This window comes from Ornithodoros turicata, unplaced genomic scaffold (assembly GCF_037126465.1).
Source record: "Ornithodoros turicata isolate Travis unplaced genomic scaffold, ASM3712646v1 Chromosome48, whole genome shotgun sequence".
Taxonomy (NCBI): Eukaryota; Metazoa; Arthropoda; class Arachnida; order Ixodida; family Argasidae; genus Ornithodoros; species Ornithodoros turicata.
The window spans coordinates 313,954-341,385 of record NW_026999378.1 but is presented as its reverse complement, the minus strand read 5'-3'; the positions used below and the strand labels follow the sequence as shown (position 1 = coordinate 341,385).

The 27,432-nt window shown below is 47.5% G+C and overlaps 2 protein-coding genes across 2 annotated transcripts; one reads left to right on the top strand and one right to left on the bottom strand.

Moving 5' to 3' along the window:
* Window positions 1-7,403: 7,403 nt before the first annotated feature.
* LOC135374219 (tuberin-like) lies at window positions 7,404-10,696 on the bottom strand. Its single transcript, XM_064607222.1, has 8 exons — window positions 10,609-10,696; window positions 10,310-10,413; window positions 10,109-10,247; window positions 9,523-9,645; window positions 9,275-9,415; window positions 8,109-8,258; window positions 7,577-7,670; window positions 7,404-7,500 (listed from the first exon to the last, which is right to left on the bottom strand). The coding sequence occupies exons 3-6, from the start codon at window positions 10,154-10,156 to the stop codon at window positions 8,220-8,222; spliced, it is 351 nt and encodes a 116-aa protein (XP_064463292.1). The 5' UTR covers window positions 10,157-10,247; window positions 10,310-10,413; window positions 10,609-10,696; the 3' UTR covers window positions 7,404-7,500; window positions 7,577-7,670; window positions 8,109-8,219.
* Window positions 10,697-14,618: 3,922 nt separating this feature from the next.
* On the top strand, window positions 14,619-15,119 carry LOC135374206 (uncharacterized). The gene has a single exon (XM_064607201.1). It carries the CDS (start codon window positions 14,619-14,621, stop codon window positions 15,117-15,119), a length of 501 nt encoding a protein of 166 aa, XP_064463271.1.
* The last annotated feature ends 12,313 nt before the right edge of the window (window positions 15,120-27,432 follow it).

Here is a 27,432-nt window from a genome sequence, read left to right as displayed (position 1 = left end):
CAGAAGATAACACGCTTCTTTGGTTTCACACAAATTTTTGCTTTGGTTAACGTGGGGTCAATCCACTGTAAGTTCACCTAAAAATTCACAAAAAGTTTATGATTTTTGAGACACCAACTGGCACCATCCAGCTCTCCACGGAACCAATATACATAAAGTCCAGTATTTCTTTCACTTGTTAAAAAATACCGCAGGTATGACAGAAGTCGAAACTTTTTTCAATGATATATGGAATGTTAAAAATTGTATAATAAAATGCTCAGTTTTTAAGATTTGTTTTAGTAACTTATGGAAAAAGAAAAGAGAAAAGTTGATTCATATTCAGTGTCAATACTGTATTCAGCAATTTTCTTTAGCTGTCCAGGCATCGATGATACTTTTAAATTAACTCGTAGGAATGCCTCGGGTTCCAAACTTGTTGCACCTGTGCGATGGCAATGAGAAAGAACTCCTTGCAGGATGTGTCACAACTCAATATGATAGAGTCCCGTATTTTCGTGTCCAATATTCGGGACCGCTTCTTCAACAAACAGCTCAATGTTTTGTACACACTTAGGGCCGTATTCCCAAACCACCCGCAACTTTGCCCTCAGGGCACCCGTAGCCCAGGGTCCCTTGAGGGCGAACATCCCCTCGGGGCAGCATGCGTTTCTCAAACGTAAACCTGCACGCCCTCAGCGAAGGGCTGGCCGTCGGGGGGCTCGAAGGGGCAGGTCCCCCAAGGTCGCCATTTTCCCATGTATTTGTTCCTATCCCGATGCGCGCAATGCCGGAGGCCGCCCTTAGAAACCCCATTGTTACCAGACGTTGGCTTGCGTTGCATTGTAGCGCGCTAAAGATCCAGTTGAAGCACAATCCAAGCCAGGCCAAGTCACCGAAGGAGAAATGGACGACTGCTCCTGTGCGGCGCCTGGTACGACAGGTACGCTATGTGATGCACGCAGCCGTGCACTAGAGCCTTCCGATCGCTCAACACGTTTAAAAACGGGACCAAAAAGTGAAACACGACACAGAAAGTTGTTATACGCGTTTTATTTGGACATATAAAAACTAGATTCATTCGCAGAAACAACAAAAACATTTTGCCGCTAAACTTAGCGCGCTGAAGTGATCCGGAACGGCAACAGTGGGGTATCTAGTGGCGGCCTTCTTCGTTGCACGATTTTCCGAAGTGAATTTGGGGGACCTGCGAAGGGGATTCGGCCCGATTCCTCGTAGAACGAAGCAGAAGAGCATGCGCAGGACCGCGCTTCATTTCCGCTTCCGACGGCTGTCGTCTGCTACTTTGGTATCTCTCCTGTTCTGTTCGCGTTTGACTTGCAAACTTCGTGTATGGTGGGCTACTTCATGTCAGTATTCAGATGTTGTACAACTGTTGGATATTGCGGATATCATATGTACACATCTCACCATCGTCTCCTTATGTGTGTGTGTGTGTGTTGTACGAAACGGCCAGATTGTAACAATCACTGAATGGGCGGACAAGGGAAGCCAGGACTGTCCGTGCCCCTCCTGATGTTCAGTATAGTCTGTAGTGTTCATGCACACGCCCCCCCCCCCAACTTACCTTTCTTTCAATTCATATTCGTCGCACCGCACAAGATGGTTTTCCCAGTCACGAATTCGTCGAACCGTCACTACGACAATAACACCGTGAGAGTATAACGCTCGAATCGCATGACGCGATCCACAAATGCACATGTAATCCATGTTTGTTTCGAGGCGAGCGTCCCTCAGGGAGCGTACAGTGAGCTCGCGAGCTCACTTGGCTGGCGCGTGCCCTTGGGGAGCCCCTTGCAGATACGGGCGCTTTGGGAAACAAAATTTTCCTCCCTCAGGGCTAGAGGTTACATAGGGAGTCCTCAGGGTTGGTTGGGAATACGGGGTTAGGCTCGAGCTCGACATTTGCGTTTTCAGAGCGTCCATATTCCGATCATCAAGAAGCCACAAGAGTGTATATGTATTTCAGATTGTGGCATTTCAGGGAGCTTATGCAGTGGTTGTGCCGACGTAGCACTGAAGCCAGCACGTAGGCATGAGTGGATGTACTCGACGGTCCCACAGACAATGCCAGTGGATTTTGGGAAAGGAGTTACCAATGTGTTACACTCAGTGTTAAGTTAGAAAGGCCATTGCCGTGTCAGTAATCGGTGCCAAAAACCGCATTAACATCATAATTGTGTAAACAAGATAGCAAACGCCGGTAGTCAACTTACTCAAGCACTGTACAGCAAAGGTGGAGGTGACAACGGTAAAAGGCATCTAAGTTTCGAGGCGAACATGCCCGTCAATCATGAGGATCAGCGTTGGTCTCGCAACTACCTACGCTTGCAAAATTTCCATTTACATGCCGAGATAAGCAGTCTGTGTGATACGGAGCTTCCTCTTTAGCTAAATTCCATACAGGCTTTGGAGAAACTGCAATCTGCCACTAACTGCTTGGTTAGTTTGGACAAATTATATGGCTCCCAGAAAGTCAACTGTAGGGCTTGTTAAGGAAGATAATGTTTCTGTCTTTGGCACATTAAAAAAAAAATCAGACTTTTGTTTCCATTTTCACCTCCAAGCTAATTTCGATGTCGGTTTCCGTTTCTGTTCCAGAACCAGTGTTTCATTTGTGTTTTCGTTTACAAGCTACATATTTTTGATACCGTTTGTGGCCAACAGTTGGAGATTCGTGTGGATTAATTGGAGAGCTTTACGTTCAGTACAATACTTGCAAGGCTCCACAAAAGGCCGACGATGTGCATCAGCATAAATTCAGTGAAAGACAAGTTCATGGTTCATGAATTTGGTTTCCATTATCATTACCACCCTTGGATCTTGTTTCGGTTTCGGTTTCTAGAAATGAAAATATTTTCATTTCTGTTTCTATTGACGTTTCCCGTAAAAAGTAGGGTAGCTAACGTTTCTTGCTCCTGTTACCATTTCCGATAACAGTCCTCGTACTCTGTAACGGCGCTTTGCACAGTTCTGGGTATCTCACTTACGCTGGAATAACTTGGTAGCATTACTGAATGCCAGTAACGCAGCCAAAAAGGATATTTTAAAAGAGGTTCTACGGGAACTTCACATGAAGAAGTAGGATTTCATTCATTTCATTTCATTTCATTTCTGACACTAACTAGACAGACTGAACTAAACAGAACACCTGATTTCATACCTTCGCGGCTGTTGAGAGGAAGAGGAAGGATCATTGAGACTGCTACTTCGTTTTCCTTGTGCCAGCTCATCAAGGGAAGAGTCTTCAGGGTGCAGGTCCAGATTTGATCTCAAGTTCTGTATAGATGTTATTTTGACTGTGTATTTGAAAAGTATTTTATGCATAGTAGGTTTCTGTTTTGAGCAAGTACTTCATCCGCTTGCTTCAGAAGTGATTTTCATCTTTTGCACGACCATAATGAAGTATAGTGGAAGAGTTAAGTGTTGGGCATGTTGGTATTCCATCCACAATCGAAAGTGCAGACACACACGGACACAGAGGGACGCGCTCCTGTTTTGTCTCTGTGTGTCCATGCGTGTCTACACTTTCGGGTCTTGAAGTATAGCATAGAGAGCAACATATAAGCATATAGAGACATAGCATGTAGGGCTGTGCGAATAATAAAAATGTCGAGTATCGGATCGAATACTAAAGAGAAAATATGGCACAATTACTCTAAGCAACAAAGAGTGTTACGTACAGTCCCATAGATATGGTGACATACTGATAACCTTAGTAGCACCCTTATCGGACTACAGTACGGATAGATTACTCTAGAAGCAGGTATCCCAGCACAGCAACAAGATTCGCAGCGGAAGAAAACACCCTTTCACTGGAGAACGATGGCAGGTATAGCTAAATATATCCTACACAGCTGCACTTGGTCTTCCACAATGCTGAAAGAATGCAGGTCGAGCGCTATCAAAACCGTTGCTCTCTCAGGTGGTTGATTTCGTTTTATGACACTCGAAAGTGCAGCCGCGATGATCACAGTTCCTGCTTTTGAGAAACCCGCTTAGGATACCGGGATGCAGTTTGAGGTGGTTGTGGAACGGCATCGTAGTACTTGCTGGTATTTGTAGCACCTGATTACTAGTGCTGTACTCCACAGTAACGGACAACCTGTGTGTCAAATACTCCCTCTTTTTCCTCCCCTGTTTGCATGCAGTGCTGTAGGAGCTGTCAAAGTGCACATCGTTTGACAGTGTTGGCGTTATGATTCATGAAGCATTCGTGTATTCTCAGCACACAAAGAGGACCACATGAAAAAACCTGAGCCAGGGAAGAAAGAAGACGACATACACAATCTCAAACAATCAGACACTTTGCAACAGTGTTTGAGATCGTGTACGTGTCTTGGGTTTTGTGTGTGATTAACATGTACCAGCTGACCTGTACCCTTGCCTGGTTGCTGATACGGAGGGGGTTAAAGGTTAGCACAACAAGGACCAATGTGTGCCCTAAAGTGAAACTCATTCGAGAGCATACAGCTCAGAGTGCCAAGAGCGATTGTGCACGAGAGTGCAAACAACACAGCTCTCTTGCGTACTACTTCCCCATGTCGCCTTTGTGAAGAACGTTTATTCATGAAGCAATATGTTCTGCGGACATTCCATACGCAATGTTTACGTGAAATTTTAGCCGTCCGCCATGTACGTTTCGTTAGTGAGTGCTGGTTACCTAGTATGCCACACCTGGATGACGAGGAGCCGTGGAGGAATCGTTTAGCGGACTTGGTGAGTGATACACCGAAGTGTGCAAGAGAGGTCCGTGTACGCTTGTGGAAGAAAGATCCAACGGGAAAGAACATCCAACGGGGTCAAGTGACAGATGGAAAAAAGATCAAAAGGGAAAAAAGATCCAAATGAGAAAGAAGGTCCATGCGGAAGAAACATCCATAGGGAAAGAAGATCCACGCGGCAGAAAGGTCAATAGTGAAAGGGAATCCAAGCGAGGAAGCGCGTGAATGTGTATATCGGATCGAAAAGAATGCTTAATAAGTGGGCCATCGTACCATACTGCTGTTTGTATTAAGTTTAACCCGATATTTCCACGAAGACCTCAGGACCAGGGAACCAGGGACCACAGAACTTGTGGGAATCCACCCCTCGAATCCCACTAGGTTGAAGGGCACGGCCTGTCCAACACACCAAACAAAGACACTGCGGAATGTTCTGTGTCTACTGGTGTGTAACGTGTATTACGCAGAGCATTCCGAGGAATTGCACCTGATTCAATTAGATTCCACCAGAACTGGGTTGAATCAGGTTCAGCGGAACCCGATTACACCCGAGTTATTGAGGAAATATATAACCCTATCCCCCCCTCCCCCGATGCTGCTGCAAACTATAAAAAAAAGAGAAAAATTCAGGCCGTACGGCAGATATGCCTTCTGTCAAATTCGCAAAAATTTGGAGCCACACACGTTAGAGTTTTGCAGTAGTTCCCAGCTTCCTCATCCTAAGAGAAGAAAATGCTCCGTTGTGAATCAGCACTATTCGGACACGAATTGAGCAGTCTCTCGTTTTGCAGCAGTGTGTCATTGCATTCCGACAGCCACAAAGTAATTTCAAAATATCTCGAACTTGCACGCAGATATCAATGATTGAGTCCAAGTAGCTGACAACATGAGGAAACGTGGGGACGTGCTCTGCTACATACGTTGCTAATGTGTCCATCTCGGAAAGCAACAGTCTCTTCCTCCGAAGCACGCTTGGGCACTGTGGTCTTCCTATGGCGAGCGGATCAAGCCTCAGAGCATGCATCCGACTCTGAGTGGCATGCTGCGAGGTTCGAAGCCACTGCAACAGCTCTGCCAAACTGGATTGCCGACCCCGATTCGACTCAGTAGGCCGTTGTGTCAGTCTTGTGCCATGTTCGTGGTTCGAGGCCCGGTATTCTTGAATTGACCCCATATGTCTTTGATGATAGCATTTTTGATCCAGAAGCTCTCCAAGTATCAGCAGAAGTACCAAGTGATCGGAATCGCTTCGACTGAACTGACGGATTGCCATTCGGACAAGGAACCATATTACATATTGAGGGTATTATTACTAATTATTATTTGCTTATTCTACAAATACTGATTGTGAAGAATTCATGAAATACAGTAAGCAACAACAATAACAACGAGTGCTAAGGGTACTTCATTTTCGGGTTAAACCCGATTTTTCACGATAGTTCTGTTCCGAACCAGTTTTCAAGAATTCGGATCAAACCCGATATCTACCCGAAATTATTGTAATTATTGTGGTCCTTCACCTTGTCGTTCTCTGTAAACTGTCGGAAAAGTAAATCATAATGTCAGCAAAGACAGCTATTTGTGTCAACCTACTGGTCCTGTATTTAGGATCACCTCCTGCATGAGTCAAAGACAAGCTGTTGTGGAGCTCTGGCAAGTGTTTGAATACCGTGGTCATTCACTGCCCTAGTTCCGGGCGGAAATATAAATATTCTTGTTTCTCGTCCCTGTGTCAGAGCAGCGGCTTGTTTCATACGCCTTTCGTTTCACCCGAAACTTCCCTAGTGACATATCAAACAGAGATCACGGCGCCCGATTTCTTCCCGAATTCTCGGTTGTAAATAGCACCCGATTTTTCCCTCCCAAATTTGAAAAGTCATAAAACCCTACCCTACTCGGAACGCTTAAGTGACGACGACGTAGTACTTCTTAGGAGGAAAACATAAACGCAAGGAGTCATGTCGCAATGCGAACTGTAACTGTACAACACAAAGAAGTTCCAATGTGGTCACGTGACAGAGGGAATAAAGATCCATAGGGAAGAAACATCCATAAGGAAAAAAGATCCATGCGGCAAAAAGATCTGTTTCCCTATGGATGTTTCTTCTGCATGGATGTTCTTTCTCGTTTGGATCTTCTTTCCCTATGGATCTTTCTTCCTGAAATCGTCCGTGTAGGGTTGCGAACGGCTTGTGCAGTTGGAAGATCTCGAATAAATATTCAACAATATTCGATTCATTCGAAAGCCACAAACATCAAATTGTCAAATTGAATATGAATACCAAAAATATTTGATTCGCATTCGACATGTCAAATATTCGCACAGCCCTAATAGCATTCCCCACATCTTATGGGTGGTGCCAGTTTCATTCATTATAGAAGAGTGTCTGCTAGATGACAAGGTCAGTGTCCACCACATAAATAATATTTAAAAAGTGTCCTCTTTATAGGAAGGCTAAAGCATTTTCCGAATAACATTAAGGGTACGTGTCCTCTAGTAAAAAACTTAGTGTCTTCTAGGTAGTGGGAAACAAAGGGCATCTGCTAAAGGCCCAGTACATAGGAAAGACTAACTGTGTGCCAGATAAGAAAATACAATATTCTTTAGACAACAAAGTGCCCTCTTGATAACAAAATAAAACGACTCTGTTGCATGAGATCAGTGATGCGTACCTTTACGATATAGGACACAAAATCTTTGCGAAACGTGATACGACACTTGAGAAACCACATTGCAATGACATGCAGAGCAAGCGCAACAGTGAAGTGATTGAATCTGCAATACAGAAAATTCACACGCATGTAAGACTATTGGACATTAGGTACTTCACGCGACAATCATAGACACTCACTTGACAGGGTTTGTATAAGGCAGGGCAATAGCGAAGATGTTTCTGTATTCTTCTTCCACAAAGCTGACATACAGCTGAGGAATTCTGATAACATCTGAAATATCAAATCTTGCTCAAAGCCACTGATAACTTAATGGCTCCCTTTGTTATATGTGTCCTTATTTTTGGAGGCTGAAAAATCAGTCCACGATCATATTCAAATTTAAGCTACCACACTGCTCCAGAAAATTGCAGTAATACGTTGCGCGGCCGATAAAAAGGTCGTCAGGGAAGTATCGCTTGCACTACTGTTCCCTGGAAGATCTTTTCTTAAAATATGTTGCATAAGTGTTGCGACATGAGGATGAGGTTTAAATTTTAATGCCTCGGATAAATGTGTGAAATCTTCAACTTTGATAAATGATGTTTATGTACCACCCTGGTCAGGTTCATTCTTCAAGATAAGGTAAGATGAGGTATATTTTAGCCCATCTTTTCAGACGGCACACTTTCTCAATATTTTCTGTGAGTGGTAGTGTGGGCAGTAACCTACTTGACAGGTACTTGAGCCAACTTCTGCAGGACTTCAGGAAACAGCTTGTACATAGCATCGGGCATCTCCAGTGTTGTCAGCATCAGAGCTCGAATGCAGGTACAGGCAGACTTAGATACCAATCCCGCTTCTAGGCTGCTGATGAACATTCTGCGAAACATGATTGATGATACGATGGCCAAACTACCAATATAGTCAGAGGTGAGCACAGACAACACTGACAGTATCCGCATCCGCACTGTACGTGCGTGTGTCAGATCTGCGACCGCATCTACAACCGCGCTGCTTGAAATAGGTGTATCCGCACCCGCGCAGATCTTGAGTCTATCCACGCATTCGCGGTCACTGCATTTGTGGGAAAAAATCCGCATGTTGAAAATGTTATGTTACAAGCCACTCAGGAACATTGTGTCATCAACAACTGTCCCTAAAAAATGCTATTCCAGGCTTATCAACGCAGAGGATGACACACTTTGACACCATTTTGGATTCTTTGGGTCAATTTTGGCTCCACCTGGGGGACGTAGACAGAGACAGCAATCCTCATTTGCAGGTATAACCAAACCTGCGCATACCTCTAAGTATAAAGCGATACGGGAGATACCAGCAGCTGAGCTTCCATAATGAATACAGTGACCATAATCACAAGACCTGCGGTGTGTGCAGGTGAGGTGCGATAACAAAGGTTACGTGCGCAGATCCAGTGCATGTAGTGCGTGCCGATCTCCTCAAGTAGGTAAGCTCAAGTGTCCAGCTAGGTGGAGCCACAATTGAGAGTGGTTAATGAACGAAAATGGCATGCCATCCTTCGTTGTGCAGTTAACTGCTGGAAGAGTGTAGATGACATAATTCTCCTAAACGCTCAGAAGCAAAGACGTTTCTCTCCCACAAATACAATATTCGTGGATGTGTTTAATATGTGTGAGGATGCACTTGTTTCGAGTAGCGCAGTTGCAGAGGTTACAGGGACTTTGTGGGTACTAATAATGTTATCCACACTGACATCCAGTCGGTAGTATCACGTTTGCTCGTACAGGTTCAGTATCCATATTTTCCGAAACCTCTTCCTTACAGCAGATCCTTTGCTTTCTCTTCCTTCTAGCCTGTCAGCTTATGATTTCCATGCATGTCACCACTGGGAATAAATTTCCCCACTAATGACTTACCACAACATAGCTGTCCAGTTCTCCGCGGTAAATAGTTAGGACTCCGAGGACAGGCAAAACCAGCACTATGAGGTCAGACGAAACCACCCCTGGTGGGACTCTACGAAGTTGTTCGAAGGCCTTTTTGCCTTTGTCAGCCACCTGCATTTTATGGGACTAGGTGTGAGGTCAAACTGTGGTTGTCCATTTAACTATGTAGGTAGGTGAAGTCACAGTAGTAGTGCTACACATTGAGAACATTTACTCACAAGAGAACACAGGGCAAGGCAGAGCTTCTTTATGGAGCACTGTCCACAGAGCACCAAGCCCCTATCTTTCATCAGACCTGGCAAACGCTGCAACACTGATGACAGAACTGTCCATTCCCGTTCCTGAGCAATAAAGAAGACAGAAAATCTAACCTGGTCAGCAAAGTACAATGCCAACACGCTTGTACATGCTTTGCAAATTTCTTACGAGTTCTCGTATGTTTTCTGTGATAGATATTTTACGAGAAAATTGATAATGATCCGCAATACCATGCAAGACATTCGTTAGACATTTACTACAAACTTATTTTGCATGCCAGATGCTGCAGATATTTGCAAGAAGGGTATTTATCTCCTTGGACACTTTAAACTACGAGTCTGTATAGTAGTCTAAGAAAGTTTGTCTAGATTAAACGACGCCTCTCCCTCACATTGTTAACGTGTAAAGGCTCTGTGTCGTCTGCTGGAGCAAAATGGTGTCTGCGAGTGTCTGAAGTCATTTTTATGGCTACAATCACCAAAAGTATGGTTTTTCTCTGCAAGTACTACTAACGCCGAGCAATTAGCATAAAAAGAACACGCGTACCAGCTTGACACATGCAACCACTGCCTTGAATGCATCTTCCAGGTTCATGTAAGCAACGTTGAGCTGAGCTGGTTCTACAACTGGACTTCCTGCAGACGGGGATGATGCTACCTGACTGGCTTTATCGCTCAAGCTTTCTCTGCTCAAAATGAGTGATGATTAGGATGTGGATCAACACTTAATATGGTTGTGTTGTGTCACCTGGTTGAAGGGAGAAGGTGTGGACTGAAATGAATGCCATCATTGTCACTGATTCCAAGCTGACAAGTTTCATCAAGACGGATACAAAGCAAGAAATTCAGTATCTACAAAGAGAACAGAAGCAGACTGTATCACGCCTTTGTCAAGATGAAAGTCTGGCAGTACAGTCATTGGAGAACTGCATGAAGGCGGGCAAAGAAGCTACTTTACGAGCAGATCTGTCCCAAACTAAACAGGTCAGTGCCTCTAATGACAGTACTGTAGAAAGACAGTGCACTATCAATAAGAGCATAACGTACCACAAGCCTCACAGGTGCCAATCATCAACAGGCTCTGGTGGCCCGTTCTGTTGCAGCAAATGGTCTGTGAGAAATTTGTAGGCTAAAATGGCGGTCTCAGGTACAACCCTCATCTTTTTCTGAAGCACCGTTACGGAACGCGTGTCAATAATAAAATGAAAACCATTTTAAAGATGGCAGCATACTTTGAAGACATCTATGAGCCCCTGAGCGGTCGTCTCGATCACTCGGACCTCTTCGGCTGATCCTGGCTTTGCCGACCACGATGGATAGTTCAGAACCTGATAAACGGCCACATATAAGTACATACATCTACAGGGTTAGTCTAGCAAACATTGCACATTTCAATCGCATCACAAACATAGAAGGCTGCATTTATCGTGCATCAAACTTTGCAGACTGGTGACCATTTGTCGCGAGTCTTATTGGAATTTTTTACGAGTGTTATTGGCCATGTAGAACAAAAATTAAAAACTGAGCAAAGTCTCACCCCCTGCATTTTGTATGGCCTATCTTTCTCAAAAGCTGCCATTTTTTCCTGTGTGCGCTTCATTTTCATATCACAACACACAGGTACTTCCAACATACAGAAGAAGAGGGTTCTGTAGTGCATAACGTGACTACCCTTGCATTTGTTGACCAAGAGCAAGGGAGGCTCCGCCTCCTGGATAAGGGCCAATAGGAGGATGCGGAGGGCTAGCACTTCCCAAGCCTCTGCTCTCGTCTAAGAGATGGCACAGCATTACCGCTTCGGGTGCGCGTGGTGACTCGCATTCGTCTGCTTCTTGCGACGGCCCCTCCGGCTGGCGTGCCATGCACTCTTAAAAATGAACTTCGCCACATTGCACACTCCTAGCCAACCATCATCTCGAACTATGTCATTATCCGCCCTGATTTGTTGAAAACGAGAGGGGCATGCCTTATTGTGACACTTATGCTGTTCATCATTGTCACAAAAAGGCGTGCACCTCCCGGTTTTAACAAATCAGGTAATGATACCATTCGAGATGATGGTTGGCTAGGAGCGTGCTATGCGGTGAAGTTCATTTTTAAGAGTGTGGCAGAAGCCTTGTGACACGCAAAACAATGGTAACGCTGTGCCATCTCTTAGGCGAAAGCAGAGGCTTGGGAAGTGCCCGCCCTCTGCATCCTCCTATTGGCACACAGCCAGGAGGCGGAGCCTCCCTCGCTCTTGGTCAACAAACGCGGGGATAGTCGAAAAATGATGTTGTTTGTGTGATTATAAGCCATTGAAAATGTATGTGGTGAGATGCTGCTCGATTTTTGTTTTTTCTCTACATGACGCTAACACTCGCAAAAAATTCCAAAAAACATCTGGAAAACGGTGATCAGTCTGAAAAGTTTGATGCGGGGTAAACACAGTTTTCTATCTCTACAATACGATCAAAATGTGTAATACTATTTGCTAGATTAATCCCGTACAATGGCATTTCGGAGACAGAAAAATTACTCACTTTTCCCACTATTTCCAGCACTTCTTCATTACGTGCACTTGCGCTGTCTTGCAAGAAGTCTGTGAGGAGTTGAACCGCCTTTGTGACAATCACCGGGTTAGAAACTGAATCCAAAGTGAGGAAGGATAACATTCTCTAGCAGCTCCTCCTGGACATACCATGGTCACAATTGCGCTTCCTGCAGTACTGCAAACCTACGATGCACAAACTTGCCTCGTCAAAGTGTCTGTTAGTGCTCAGAACAAACGACAGAACGTCCAAAGTCTTCTCACGAATGAGACCGCAAGTTTCCGCCTGGAAATACCGCTCTACCAGCTGCGACAAGTTGCTGACCCAGTTGCGTGCGGGAAGCTGAACTCTGTCAGCTTGATATTGTATGAGACGTTGCACAGACGATTCCTGCTGAACGATAAAGGCATAGCGCGTGGTATGCAACAACCTGGTCATGAGTAGAGCCCATAGCTTTTCGTGAATTCTCGAAATTTCACGGATTTGGCCATGTCTGACGGAACCTGCTGTGTCCATCAGAATCGCCCATTTTTCGCACAACATTCCATGTCGTACAGAATTACTATGTAAGGATTTCAATCGATCTGTGACATATTTTTTTCTTTCGTTCTGTATTTATTTATTTTTATCAATTTATTGCCAATTAATTTTTTTCGCGGGTTGAACCCCATCAGTCGTGACTGCAGTGACTGGAGAGAGATTGACAGAGTTGAGTCAAGTTTTTCTTTGCTCCCTGAAAAGTTACGAAAGGCCGGAAAAGTGCACGGGAAGAGTCAGCACGCGATTTTGGGAGAATGCCGCACTTTCTTTTGTTCGTTTTTTCTTGCACGTGGAATCCAGCAGATTTGTAAATCGTGCGGAAAAGTAAATTTTCCACCGCAGAAAGCTAGGGGCTCTAGCTAACGTACGATACTCACTGGTGCAAACTGTACACACTTTTCCACGACGTCAAAGAGCTTGTCGGCAGGCCCCTGAAAGGATCCATTGTCGTGCATCGCCTCGGCTCGTGCAACCAGGTCGAGAACTAAGTCTCTCAGCTGTTGTGTGCTGTTTGTAGCATGTTGTGTAACAGCACTTTCTCACATTCGTGTACAAAACATTAACGTGCGCTGTTGAAGACCAACCTCCGGTAAGCACACGAGCTTTGCAAGGACATCCAGGAGAAACTTCCACACGTGAGCAGTGAGAAGTGCCTGTCGATTATACATTAGCCAGTGCAGCGCAACAACAGCTTCATAGGCGACGGCGGCGTGTTTGCTGTCCAGGGCCTGCGAGCCGTCACAGACTTGACTTTGTGCTTTAATGCTCTGTTACTGACATCCACTCTGGCAACATCTAACGCAAGTAGTAAAAAGATGTATATATCGAAAATAATGGGATCAGACGTCCTCATTTAGGCCGCTGTCCCGCCGGCCTGCTTGAGGACGGTGTTTTGTCCTGCTTTTGGCTGGCACAATCCCCGAATGAAAAAAAAAAAAGACGTGGCTAAACAAGCGGTTTTTACTCTCATGTTGCCCTCTTCCAGCTCAGATCTTTCCACGATCTAACCAATGGAATATTATGATGTGTTCGCCATCCTTTCAACAATACTTCGTGGAAAGCAAAGATCGCATGATTTGCTCATCAAGCTGCCTCGGAGGAGGAGAATGGTCTTGATATAATGATATAATCAGCTCACGATAATGACGAAATGGAAGTTCAGGGCAAGATTTTTTTCATCATATCTACAAGTATCAAGACAGAGCAAAAAAAAAGAAAAGAAAAAAGGAACAGAATACATTCTGGCCAAAGTATTTGATGTGATGTGTGTGCTCCGCTGTACATAAAATGCAAACGATAAAAATAAAGAGAATACAAATTGAAAAGTTAGATGAAGAATAACAGCACTGTCCCACCTAGGGGTTGAAGGAATGTGGTCACATTAATCTAAAATCAATTTGTGAGATTTTTTACGGCATAGACAGCTGCACAGCATTGTGAAAAGGCACTGTAGTGATAGCACGAGGTACTCAGCCTTACAAGGGTACGCCCCTCTGCAGTGTACCTGAGAATTGTACATTGCAAGGATAGCTTATACTAAATGTCTGAAATTGCAGTTAATTTCAGCAATGATAACATGCTCTGGTGGAGATACGTAATTCCTTCAAGCACGCATCCAAGGGCACACCCTTGTATGCTGAGCTCATGCAACAAACTGCATGCATACAAAGCAATGAAGGATGAAAGAAAAACAAAAGATTTGTTTCTAAATTTTGCTTTCATCTCTTAGCTGTTTTGTATGTTATAATATTCCAATATCAAGTGGTATCTCATGTCAAGCTCTTAATACAAGCGTATCCCATGCGTGTACCCAACAGATGTCTGAAAATGCTGGTAGTATCCTGCTCCAGTGGAGGATTTGTTTCAAGAAACTTATCAACAGATAAAATCTATTTATCGATGACATCTCCAAACCAACATTTTTTTGTGTGTTCCGCGTTGGCGCCGCGAACCAGCTCTGGCTATGGGCGCCGTACAGATGTGGACATGCTGACCCAAGAAGAACTCGGAGATCGCGCGCCTTCTCAGCTCTTACGGCGTATGCGCCAACTGCTCGGCGACCGTCCCGACAGCGCCGTAATCGACGATTCCCTGCTCCGCCAACTCTTCCTCCAGCGGTTGCCGGCCAATGTCTGCATGGTTTTAGCCGCTGCTGGCACCATGAGCCTGAACGACCTGGCCAACCTTGCCGACAAGGTGATGGAAATGGCACCACCGCAGATCGCAGCTGTGGACTCGCACCCCCCTTCTCCGCCTACGGCTACTGGTTCCAGCTCGCCGCAAGCAGTGGACCTTTCTCAGCTCGTGGAACAGATCTCCAACCTGCAGCTGGAGGTTGCAGCCCTCCGCCGCTGCAGTCCTTCTCCGTCTTCACGCCGATCCCGCTTCGCGCATCGATGTTCCCCATCTCCAGCTGGAATTTGCTGGTATCATCGCCGTTTCCGCACCAAGGCTCGCAACTGTACACCACCATGCACCTTCCAGTGAAACTCCCGAGCCAGTCACTAGATATGGCGGCTGGTGACTCTGGCACTCGTCCATCCCGCCTCTTCTTTGTTCTTGACAACAATTCCGGACTAAAGTTTCTTGTTGACACCGGTGCTGACGTCAGTGTGCTTCCGTCCTCTCTTTTCCGTTCACCACGCAAGCCAACGTCCCGCACCCTGCAAGCTGTTAATTCCACGCCGATTGCGACGTACGGAGAGCATTCCCTCACTCTCGACTTGGGCCTCCGCCGCTCCTTCGCATGGGTTTTCCTTGTGGCTGACTTGCAGTACCCTATTCTGGGAGCAGACTTTCTGAGCCATTTCGGTCTCATGGTGAACATGAAGAAACGCTTGCTTTGGGATGCAGAAACCCGGTTTCGCGTCAACGGCATCCCCTGTCGCCATTCAGTGTGCAGCCGCATCGCCCGCTTCAAGGCTGGAAACTGTCTATACTCCGCCATCCTGCAGGAGTTCCCATCCCTCTTGAAACCATGTAACACCGAGCAGCCCGTGATGCACACAGTGACTCACCACATTGTCACTACAGGTCCTCCCGTGCATGCCCGTCCTCGTCGCCTGGCCCCCGAGCGCCTCGCCATTGCGAAAAAGGAATTCCAACACATGCTCCAGCTTGGAATCGTCCGGCCTTCTTCCAGCAGTTGGTCATCAGCCTTGCACATGGTACCGAAGAAGACCGGAGATTGGAGGCCGTGCGGCGACTACAGAGCCCTTAACAAGGTTACTGTGCCAGATCGCTATCCCATCCCGCATGTTCACGATTTCGCCTCCAATCTCCACGGCATGACCATGTTCTCCAAGGTCGATTTGGTAAAAGCTTACCATCACATTCCAGTAGAACCCTCCGACGTTTCCAAGACTGCCATCGTTACACCATTCGGCATGTTCGAATATCTCAGGATGCCCTTTGGTCTGCGAAACGCCGCCCAGACCTTCCAACGTTTTATGGATCAAGTGCTGCGCGGCCTTCCCTTTGCGTTTGCCTACATAGATGACATCCTCGTTGCCAGCGGGTCCCCCGAGGAGCACGAAGACCACCTTCGCGCGCTTTTCCAGCGTCTCCAAGAGTTCGGCATTGTTGTGAACGCCGAAAAATGCGAGTTCGGCAAGCCATCGCTGGAGTTCCTCGGGCACCTAATCAGCAGCGACGGCATCCGCCCTCTCGACCACAAAGTTCTTGCCATACGCAACTTCCCAACGCCAACGTCACTGCGTAAGCTGCGAGAGTTTTTGGGAATGGTGAACTTTTATCGACGATTTATTCCATGCTGTGCGCGCATTTTGCGACCTCTGACAGACATGCTGCGCGGCACGCCATCTTCAACGCCGTTTTCGTGGACGGAAGAAGCGAACACCGCTTTCCTCGCTGCCAGACAAGCCCTTGCAGACGCTACTGTCCTCGTCTACCCGAAACACGGCGCGCCAACTAACATCATGGTTGACGCCTCTGACCATGCTGTTGGCGGTGTCTTACAGCAGTACATCGACGGGCAGTGGAGACCTTTGTCTTTCTTCTCGCAGAAGCTCTCTCCAGCGCAGTCCCGCTACAGCGCGTTTGGCCGTGAGCTGCTCGCTGCCTATTTAGCCATCCGCCACTTCCGGTATTTCGTCGAAGGAAGAACGTTCTACATCCTGTCAGATCACAAGCCTTTGACTTACGCGTTCCTCTCCAAGGCTGCCGACAGTTACACTCCCCGTGAAGCCCGGCAGCTGGCCTTCATAAGTGAGTTCACCGTCGACATTCGCCACGTCAACGGAACCGACAACCCTGTAGCGGATGCTCTGTCCAGGATGCACGTCGATGCTGTCACCTTCCCGAAGTTGACGATGGACTATTCCAAGATCGCCGAGGCGCAGCAGTCAGACGAAGAGCTTCGGAAACTGCGAGATTCTGCCACCACTCTTTCTTTCGAAGAGGTGCCTCTGCCCGGATCGCTCCTCAAGTTAACTTGCGACATCTCCACGGGCAGACCCAGGCCGTTCATTCCGCAGGTTTTCCGTCGCCTTGTCTTTGATAGCGTGCATGCCCTAGCCCACCCTGGTATCCGCGCCACGCAGAAGCTGCTCACCACCCGCTTTATATGGCCATCGATGAACGCCGACGTTCGGGCATGGACCCGCGCTTGCCTCGTCTGCCAACGTGTGAAAGTCAACCGGCACAACAAGGCACCTTTAGCAGCATTCCCGCTCCCTGACGCCCGATTTTCCCACGTGCACATCGATCTGGTGGGCCCGCTACCCCCGTCGCATGGTCATTCATACCTGTTAACATGCGTTGACAGATTTACGAGGTGGCCAGAAGCAATTCCCATCGCCGATTCCACCGCCGAGACCGTTGCCGAAGCCTTTTTGCACGGCTGGATAGCCCGTTTTGGTGTGCCTGCTACCCTTACCACAGATCGCGGCCGCCAATTTGAATCCAGGCTGTTCACCCAGCTCTTGCAGACCCTCGGCACACATCGGATACGAACCACCTCATACCACCCCCAAGCAAACGGGCTCGTTGAGCGTTTTCACCGTCACCTTAAGGCCTCCCTCTCCTGCGCGCGTGAGCGTACCCAGTGGTTCGCCGCTCTTCCTACAGTGCTGCTCGGTATTCGGACGGCCCTCAAGCAAGACATCGGCGCCTCCAGCGCAGAACTCGTCTACGGGACGTCACTACGTTTGCCGTCAGAATTCTTCCATCCTGTGCGCCCCGAAGCAGCCGAGCCATCGTCATTCCTTCACCAACTCCGTTTGACAATGTCCCAGCTCTGCCCTTCCCCAACCCGACGAAACCTTCGTAGCCATCCCTTCATCAGCCCAGAGCTTGAAAGCTGTACACATGTTTTTATTCGCCGGGATGCCGTTCGTAAGCCCCTTCAACCTCATTTCGACGGCCCCTTTCAAGTTCTGCACCGATACGCCAAGTTCTACCGTGTACAGCTTAATGGCCGCGAGGACAACATTTCCATCGATAGGCTGCAGCCCGCTCACCTAGACCCCTCATCTCTGGCGCATTTCACCCAGCTGGAAGTTTCTTCAGACTCTTCGAACGAGCCTGACGCACAGAATGACAATCGAGCCGCCCCCTCAGCCGCATCTCGATCTTTCCCACAGCGCCCAGTTTCAAGCAAGCACGTATCGTGGGATCTGCACCGCACTGTCCAGCCTGCAGCTTCAGCATCATCTTTCTCCAGGGGAGGGAGGATGATGTAGCAGCACTAGCTGCACCAACATCGCCTTTGGCCACATGACCCTGTTTGTGCCCTGCCATCTCGCGCTCACGAGACGCGAGCTAGTTACTTCTTCTTCTACTCGAGCGACCGGCTAGGACGGTCAATAAAATAGTTTGGTCCGACTTGACGCCTTTTGTCTCCTGGCCTCACTCAACACGCGACAACTCCACGCTTTAATCATCAGATTCTTCTTGAACACTATCGGAAGCGACAACACTGACAATGTCGTCATGTGTGATTGCAGCGCAGGGGTCCTCGTTGCGGACCTTCTCAGTCTGAAATGACCAGACTGCTGATTGGATTACTTTTGTGTAACGTGCAAAGTCGGAAAGGGAGAAAATTCTTCCTAGGAACACCGTCTTTGTGTGAGTAAAAAGGAGGCCACGACCAGGGTCCCCGACCTCGCTTAACTAGGTGTGGGCCAAGTGTCATTCCTGGACAATGACCGGATAACTGAAGCCGATTGTTGGGTATTAGTCACTTCTGTTCCCTGGAATCCTCGTCCGAGTCTGGAAGCTGAAGTCCGGATAAACGAGGGCGAAATACGTGGGGAGAAATCCGTCCCCATGCTTTTTTGTCCGGATAGCGCAGGATCCGGATAAATGAAGTCCGGATAAACGCGGGTCGACTGTACACTCTAAGAAAAAAAGGTGTAATTTTCTACCTTTTGGGGTAGAAGTGTGTTGTCACAGATTCTCAACCCTTTTGGGGTAGAAAGTGAGGGGTAGAAACACTTCTACCCCTTCATTTCTACCGCACTGGTGGAACAGTTCTACCCCTGAGTGTGAAGAGAATTCTACCCTGTTAGTGGCAAAATTCTGCCCCTACATGGTTGACTGTTATTCCTCTGGGGGGTCTATCTTTTCTCTCCACATGGAAGACACCTCTACCCCAAGGATAAGAAATATCTGCCCATCTTGACGCTAAATATTCAACCATTCCCGGAAGACAGTTCTACCGTGAGTAGAACTGTTCTCCCTTATTGGAAGGTAATTTTTTACCCGAAATGGTAATAATCTCTGCTATTATTCGTGCTGTGCCTACCGGTGGCATATCTCTACCCGTAATGACGGGGCATTTAGACCTTGTAGGGAAATATTTACTCCGCCTTTCATGAAGGACGTCTGCCCTTCTGAGAAGAACTTGACGTATAGTATTTGTGTGGATAAGATAGAACATGTACGTAGACAACTGTTACTGGTCACAGCATTTTATTAGCACGTCACAATTGGAATCGTACACTTGCGCTTATACCAATGTGAAAGGTACATCCATTTTGAAGAAGCCTGAGCACGGAGACACGAACGAAAACACGACACAACACAGACGACTCCATTGTTGCATCCATCAGACTGCACAGCACTTGCATGGACTGTCTTGCACATAAATTCCACATGCATGCACCATAACAAGGGCATCGGGATAACTTCTGAGGGCTCGACGTTTCACACTACTGCGTCGCTCTAAATACACACGAATCTTCGCCCGGTCTGTAATATCTGGCCGGAGGAACACGTGGCAGGACGGATGATTTCAACTGAAATGTAAATGGCATTAATAGAGCAATTAAGGTAAGCGATAAATAATAACGACGGTACATGTTTCACTTCTCAGAAAAAATCAGAAATATGTTTACATGTGTGATTCCCTCAGAAATAGGCATGCAAAAAGAAGAAGGCTAACCCGGCAGTGAACAAAAGCCAAGAAAAAAAATAAATAAATAACACAGCGCACATCTAAAAAACCATGACTCGAGCGATGAATGCCTTCTCCCATCAAACAGTGGCTCACCGTATGTTATGGCTCCGTTTCTTCATTTTCGAAGTGGATCCCGTAATCACATCCGGCGGGCGCTGATAAGGTGCCGTGCTAAAGTTGTCATGGTGACCTGCGTGTATTACACAAACGCATTTGCTCATATTGCAGTTTCATAGGATGCTGAAAAAGTGTCAGACGACATGCCGGTCAACCCGAACACGCAATGCGCAAAACACATCTGATCACTGCATATAAGACGCTCGGGAAGAAAAATCTTGAATATCAAAATTACTCACCTGATTCTGTCTTAACTCCACCTTGCTTATGTTCATACCATTGCAGCTGAACCGATAACACCTTCCACCATGCAGATGCGAATACCCGACTCAGCATAGTCATTAGGCCGCACGTATGGCCTTCGGTGCAGCAATGTCCACGTGCAAACCGACAGTCTGTCACTTTCAGCGTTCGTCTCTATACTGACCCCTTTTACACAATCAGCGATTCCGCGCAAGCGCAGACACTCTGTGTTTGGTCGCTCTGGCTAATCTCTTGAACAGTGACCTCGAAGTTGGACCAAACGCCTTTGTGCGCAGGATTAGTAACCCTCAACTATTCTCGTCGCTTGAGTGACTCCATTTACACTTCCATTAGTGACCCTGCTACGAAACACACAAAAAGAAAAAAAAGTGTCACTTGAACCCTAATAGTGACAAGATTGCCACAGTGGTTCTACCGTTAGGGGGAGAGAGTTGAGCAAAAGGGCAAAAACAGCACAACTTCAACCTGCAGCCGGTAGAGGGAAAATAGGTCGGGAAGAACTGTTGCGCTTCTACCCGTTTTCAACCTTTTTTTCTTAGAGTGTATATATATATATATATATATAGATTAGAAGCTTAGGAGGGCGGTTGACCACGAGAATGAAATAAGCAGGAAAAATCAGAAGACGACAAAGAGCTTACAGGAAAACACAAAGGGGAGTTTATTAACACATATAGGGATAGGGGTCGACGTTTCGGCAGTCAGCGCTGCCTTCGACGGGACTGGGGTTTGGTGACAAGAACAAGCTTTATATATGGGAGAGGGTTATGTACAAGGGAAAGAGAGCAGCGCATGCGCTTTTGTCATGACTAACATAGGTTGGTGACTATGTGAAAGGGGTATGACCGGGTCTGTGCAGCAGGACCTTGAGGAAATACCCGTGAGCCTGAAAAAGAGACAAAAGAGTGTATGTATTGTGCTGGATTAGGAATGCAGGTTGCGAATAGTAGAAAGGATTCCTGGATCTTCGTTTATCTGACACTGGAATTTATGAATGAGATAAGACTCGCGCTGTTCCCTGAGTCGCTGGGAAAGAAAGCCTGACTGCAGGATGAAAATAGATATATTGGTGATTGAGTGTCCTGGTTTACTGAAATGGCGCGACACTGGCAGATTAGGTTTCTTCGCGACGTCAGATTTGTGGTTATTGAATCGCGTTCTAAATGAAGTAGCTGTCTGTCCGATATATTGGGCGTTGCATTCATTACATTGAAGAAGATAGACAACATTGGAAGAATTACAGTTAAAGTCGCCATTAATGTTGACCCGATAATTAGAATTGGTACTATCTGCAGAGTTAGCGGCTTGCATTGATTTACAAATTTGGCATCTAGTTGCATTACAAGGGTGGCAACCAATGTTATTTTCTGGAAGTTTGTTAATTTTGGCATTTACTAGTCTGTCTTGGATGTTCCGCGCCCGGCGATAACTTACGCGCGGTGGCTGTGAGAATATTTCCTTCATCCGATCAGATTGTGAAAGAATTGTGTAGTGGCGGTTGAGTATCCGGGTAATGTTAGGAACGCTGCCATTGAATGTGACAGTGAGATTTACTGCAGAATTTCCATTGGCTCGAGGAGATCTTTGGAGCAATTGTTGGCGATCTGTGGATCTTGCTCTGGCTATAGCGTCTTTAACAAGTTTGTCCGGGTATTCACGATCAATGAAGGTTTGTTCTAGTCGTTGGAGATGGTTGTCTAGTTCGGCATCGTTAGTGCATATTCTGCGGTAGCGCAATGCCTGACTATAAGGTATGGCTAACTTAGTATGCCTTGGATGGCAACTGCGGAACGATAAGTATTGCTGAGCATCTGTAGGCTTCCGGTATAAGTTGGTTGAGATGCCGCCGTTTTGTAACTTGACTTCCACATCCAAGAAGGTAACAGTGGAGGCGGAGTAGTGGGAGGTAAATTGAATGTTAGGGTGAATTTGGTTGAACCGGTTGATGAACGTGAGAAGGTCACTTTCAGAATGAGGCCATATGATAAAAATATCATCTAAAAATCTCTTGTACACAAGTGGTTTCAACACGGAACATTCGAGAAATGTTTCCTCCAGGGATGCCATGAAGATATTTGCATAGTTGGGGGCCATTCTCGTGCCCATAGCTGTCCCGTTAACTTGCAGATAGTGCTTGTTATCAAATTCAAAGTTATTGGAGGTCAAAATCAGTGTTAGCAGTTCGGTGAGGACAGTAGGATCATACGGCTGGTCAGGTTGATTTTTGTATGCTGAAACGGCCGCTGCTATACCATCTGCGTGGGGAATATTGGTGTAAAGGGACGTGACGTCTAACGTTGCCAAGAGACAGCTTGAGGGAACGGTTACTTGCGATACAGTTTGAAGGAAATGGTTGGTATCTTTGACGTAGGAAGGTAATTTAGGGGGGATAGATTTGAGAACGTGATCGACGAAGGACGATATATTTTCTGTAGCGGTACCGTTACTGGACACAATTGGTCTTCCGGGATTGCCTGGTTTATGTATCTTAGGGAGCATGTAAAATCGGCCTGGTTTAGGGTCTTTAGGAAGTAAGTATTCGTAGAGCGCATCGCCAATTTTCTTAGTGGTCTTTAACCGTTTTAGTGTTTTACATATATCTGCGGCAATTTCATTAGTGGGGTCGGATTCGAGAGGTTTGTAAAAGTCTGCACAATTAAGTTGACGGAGTCCTTCCGCCACGTAAGCTTGCTTATCCATTACGACTATGGCACCTCCTTTATCAGCCTGTTTGATGATGATACCTTCGTTGCTTTCTAGCGCGGACAAGCTTTGCTGTTCTGCTTTCGTAAGATTGTGCCGGAATTTCCGATTGTTTGAGCTTGCATAAGTACTGAGAATATCTTTCTGAACAGCTTTGATATACATATCAAGACTTTTATCTCGGTTCGGGTTGGGAGTAAAATCGGATTTTATACGGAAAGGATTTAGGTTTGATTGCGGTTTGTCGTAGAAGTATTCCGTAAGGCGTAGTCGCCGCGCAAAGTTGTCAAGATCCAGATGTAGCTGATATTCATCGATTTTACTGTTATTGGGACAAAACGATAATCCCTTCTCCAGTAGAGAGATTTCCGCGGGTGTAAGGTCACGGGAAGAAAGGTTAACTACGCTACATTTGGTTAGTGTGGGGATGTCGGGAGCAAACTGGCTGTTGCTGTCTAACGGGGTATCTGGACGTAGTTGTGAAGTATTGCTACGGGCTTCGGAATTAGGGGGTGCCGAATCTGTGGAAGTATTATGAGTTGGAGGGCAATCGATTTTGTCTCTAAATAATTTCTTTTGCTTTTGGAGCTTATCGCGACCTATGTCGATAACAAGCGCGTCGGTCACGAGTACGCCCATCAGGAAGGGGGCGCTGATTGTGTGCTTCGATATGATATAAGCGGGTGGGAAGTTGAGGCTGGGGTTACTCTGGGAGTATCGACCGTATCTGTTGTCAGAGGTATGGAATAAATCCTTGCTTGTTGTTTGAACCTTTTCGTTTGCTGTGTCTTCCTTGGCGACGGAACGGACGGACTGACGCCCCGAGGTTGTGGAAACACCGGGGTTTCCACAACTGGCGCCCAACGTTTGGGGTCACAGTTCGTCCGTTCGACAGCGGGGAGGACGCAGCACGCGTTGTTCATTTTTCGTTTGGTACGCTTTTTCTTTTTCTTTTCTTTCATTCAGGACCCGCCGGTTTGCTCGTGTTCTTTTTCCGGGGTGTCATTTTTTTTTCTTTTTTGAGCTAGCGTTGTTGTTTTGAGTGTGTTTAAGTTGTTTGCGAGTGCTTCGCAGCTCCCACTCGGTGCCCGAGCCCCGGAGCCGATGCACCATTCGCCGGCAGGCAGATACGACCTCCGGAACGGATGGAAGGGCACGGTGCAGCAGGAGTCCCGTACGGAGGAAGGGTTGGTTTCCGGCACCGAGGCGCCTTCGGAGCCGAAAGGACCAGCCGGGGGCAAAGGAGCACATGCAGTGCCTCCGTCCCAAGGTACGTCAATTACGGTATCTGCAGTGCCTGCAGTGCCGCAGTTGGACTCCGCTATAACGACAGAACTCTTGTCACGCATGACGGAGTTATGTTCGTTGGTGGCACAACGCCTTGATGCCGGGTCGGTTTCGCCGCCGCAGGCACAAGCGCCCCTGCGACTGAATTTACCGGTCCCTACCTTCTCAGGGTACACCGATAAAAAGTCGGTCGCAGACTTCTTGGATGACCTTACAGCCTATCAGACTGGTATGGGAATCTCAGATGAAGTCCTGATACAACGCATCCTGCAGGTTGCTTTGATCGGAGACGCCGCTCGCTGGCTTCGGCTGCAGTCGAGGTTTACGTCCGTTCAGGACTTTCAGAAGCGGTTTAACAGCGAATTTCTTCCACCGGATTACGAATATCGTATCCTGGAGGAGCTGCATAAGCGTACTCAGCATCCAGATGAGACCTTAGCAGAATTCGTTCGGGCCTTGCAAGACCTGTATAGCAGAGCTGAACCTACTGCTACAGAAGAGCAGCGTGTGACGCGGGCTATCCGTCAGTGTCATCCTCGCTACCGGCCCTATCTTCGAGCCCATCGCTTTAATAGCCTTGAAGCGCTGGCGCAAGAGGCTCGCACAATTGAAGGAGACCTCTTAGCGGAACTCGACTATCGGCCCCCGCCGCCGCCTGAATTGGCGTTAGAACCTCGGTTGAGCGCCCACCTGCAGTGGGACTGGATGAGCAGAACCGCAATTATTATGCGGAGCCATCACGCCGAGCACCCGATCCCTTCCGTTATGAACAGAGGGCGATCCCCGCAGGAACGAGCCTTGGCAGACCCGTCCTGTCCCATAATCATGGGCAACCCGGCTATTTAGCTGGCGAAACCCCAAGGAGGCCGCAGGAGCAACGGCATGCTCCGCGGCAGCAACGCAGAATGCCAGCCGGCTGTTGGACGTGCGGCAGCCCGGACCACTTTCGTCGGGACTGTCCGCAGCAAAGACCAAACCCCCGTAATGTGCCAACGGGAAACGGTCGCAGCCGACGCCGGTAAACAATCGCTCAGCGACGTCGGCTATCTGCCGAAAGAGCGAACGAACGGTTACAATCCGTGACCCTGATAATTCAGAAGCTGGCTTTGCAAGCAGCAAGATAAAAGGAGACGCTTTAGCTCCTTTTGCTTTTTCTGTCCGAGATAACATCGAGGACAAGGAACCAAACATCGCTGTTCGAATTTTGGGGAGAGATTACATCGCCCTTATCGACACGGGAGCTACAGTCTCCCTTATCGGCGATTGTGTTTATGAGCACTGCGCATCACGGAATGTGGAATTGCAATCCACAGATGTCACTCTACGTCTTGCTTCCAATGACGTGATTCCAGCACAAACTGCAGTTGTGCTCTGGCTTCGCTTTGATGGGAGACGACGAAAGCAGCGCTTCGTCCACCTTCCTGGCCTGGCAGTGCCCGTTATCCTGGGCAGGGACTTCATCATCCGGCAGAAATTTGTGCTGGACCTGCCCAATGGAGGATACGTCTACCACGGATCGTCAGGATTTTTTCCTTTCGCCGTGCCACAGGACAGCAGTTCAGCTAAGCAAGCTGCAGCAACGTCCGTTGAACCGTCCCCGCTCCCGACTGTCTTGGGGTCATTTCATGGTCCCGAGGAGAAGCGCCGACAGCTTGAACAAGTACTGCGGCAGTTTGACGGTGTCTTCACGGAAAAACCCGGTAAGTCGTCTGTGTTACAGCATAGCATAGACACGGGTAACGCTAGGCCCTGGCGTTGTAATCCGAGACCATTGAGTGTGCATAAGCGTGCTTTGTTAGACGCTGCTCTTGATGAAATGCTCCAAACCGGTGCAGTTCAAAGGTCCCAGAGCCCTTGGGCGTTTCCTGTCGTCCTGGCTCCGAAACGTGATGGTATGGCTAGGTTATGCGTCGACTACCGTCGACTTAACGCAGTAACTGTAAGGGACTCTTACCCCTTTCCGTCCATCGAGTCTATTATGTATTCCCTGGGCAACGCTACAGTGTTTTCAACGCTTGATTGTAGTAGAGGGTTTTTGCAAATCCAAGTTGCCCCGGAGGATGTCCCGAAAACAGCCTTTACCTGTCATAGGGGTTTGTTTGAGTTTGTACGGATGCCTTTCGGTCTGTCTAACTCTCCCGCCAGTTTCCAACGGCTAATGGATACCGTATTGGGAGATGCGAAGTATAACTTCGCGATGGCGTACATGGATGATGTCGTAGTGTTTTCCAGAAACTTTCAGGAACACTTGGAACACCTGTCAATCGTCCTTGCAAGGATGAAGCAGGCGGGGCTAACCAAGGCACCCCGCAAGGTGCAGCTGGCATCGCCTAGGATCAGCCTCCTCGGCTTCATGGTGGACGGAGGAACCATCAGTCCTAGCGATGACAAGCTAAAGGCGATCATGGAGTATCCGGTTCCCGGTAACGTAAAAGCCTTGCAGCGTTTCTTGGGTATGGTTGGTTTCTACAGACAATTCATTCCTAATTGCGCTGAGTTAGCACAGCCGCTTAACCGGTTGTTGCGCAACGATACACCCTGGCAGTGGGGAGAGGAGCACGAACGATCATTTCGAGCTCTTTCTCACGCGATCGCTAATACGGCCAGGCTATATTTGCCTGACCTGAACAAACCGTTTGTAGTGCAAACAGATGCTAGCGATTATGGGGTTGGCGCAGTTCTCTTGCAGGAACATGACGCTATTCTCTGTCCAGTGGCTTTTGCAAGTCGCACGCTGAATCCGGCAGAACGGAATTACTCCGTCACGGAAAAGGAATGCTTGGCGATCATCTTCGCTCTCAGGAAGTTTGATCTGTACCTGGACGGCACCACTTTCACCGTCCAGACTGACCACCAGGCACTTTCCTGGCTGCAGCGGCTCCACAACCCATCTGGACGTCTTGCCAGGTGGGCCCTGACGCTACAAGGCTACTCCTTCAACGTGGAGTACAGGCGGGGCTCGACGAACGTGGTAGCAGACGCGCTTTCCCGTGCGCCTCTACCGGAGGG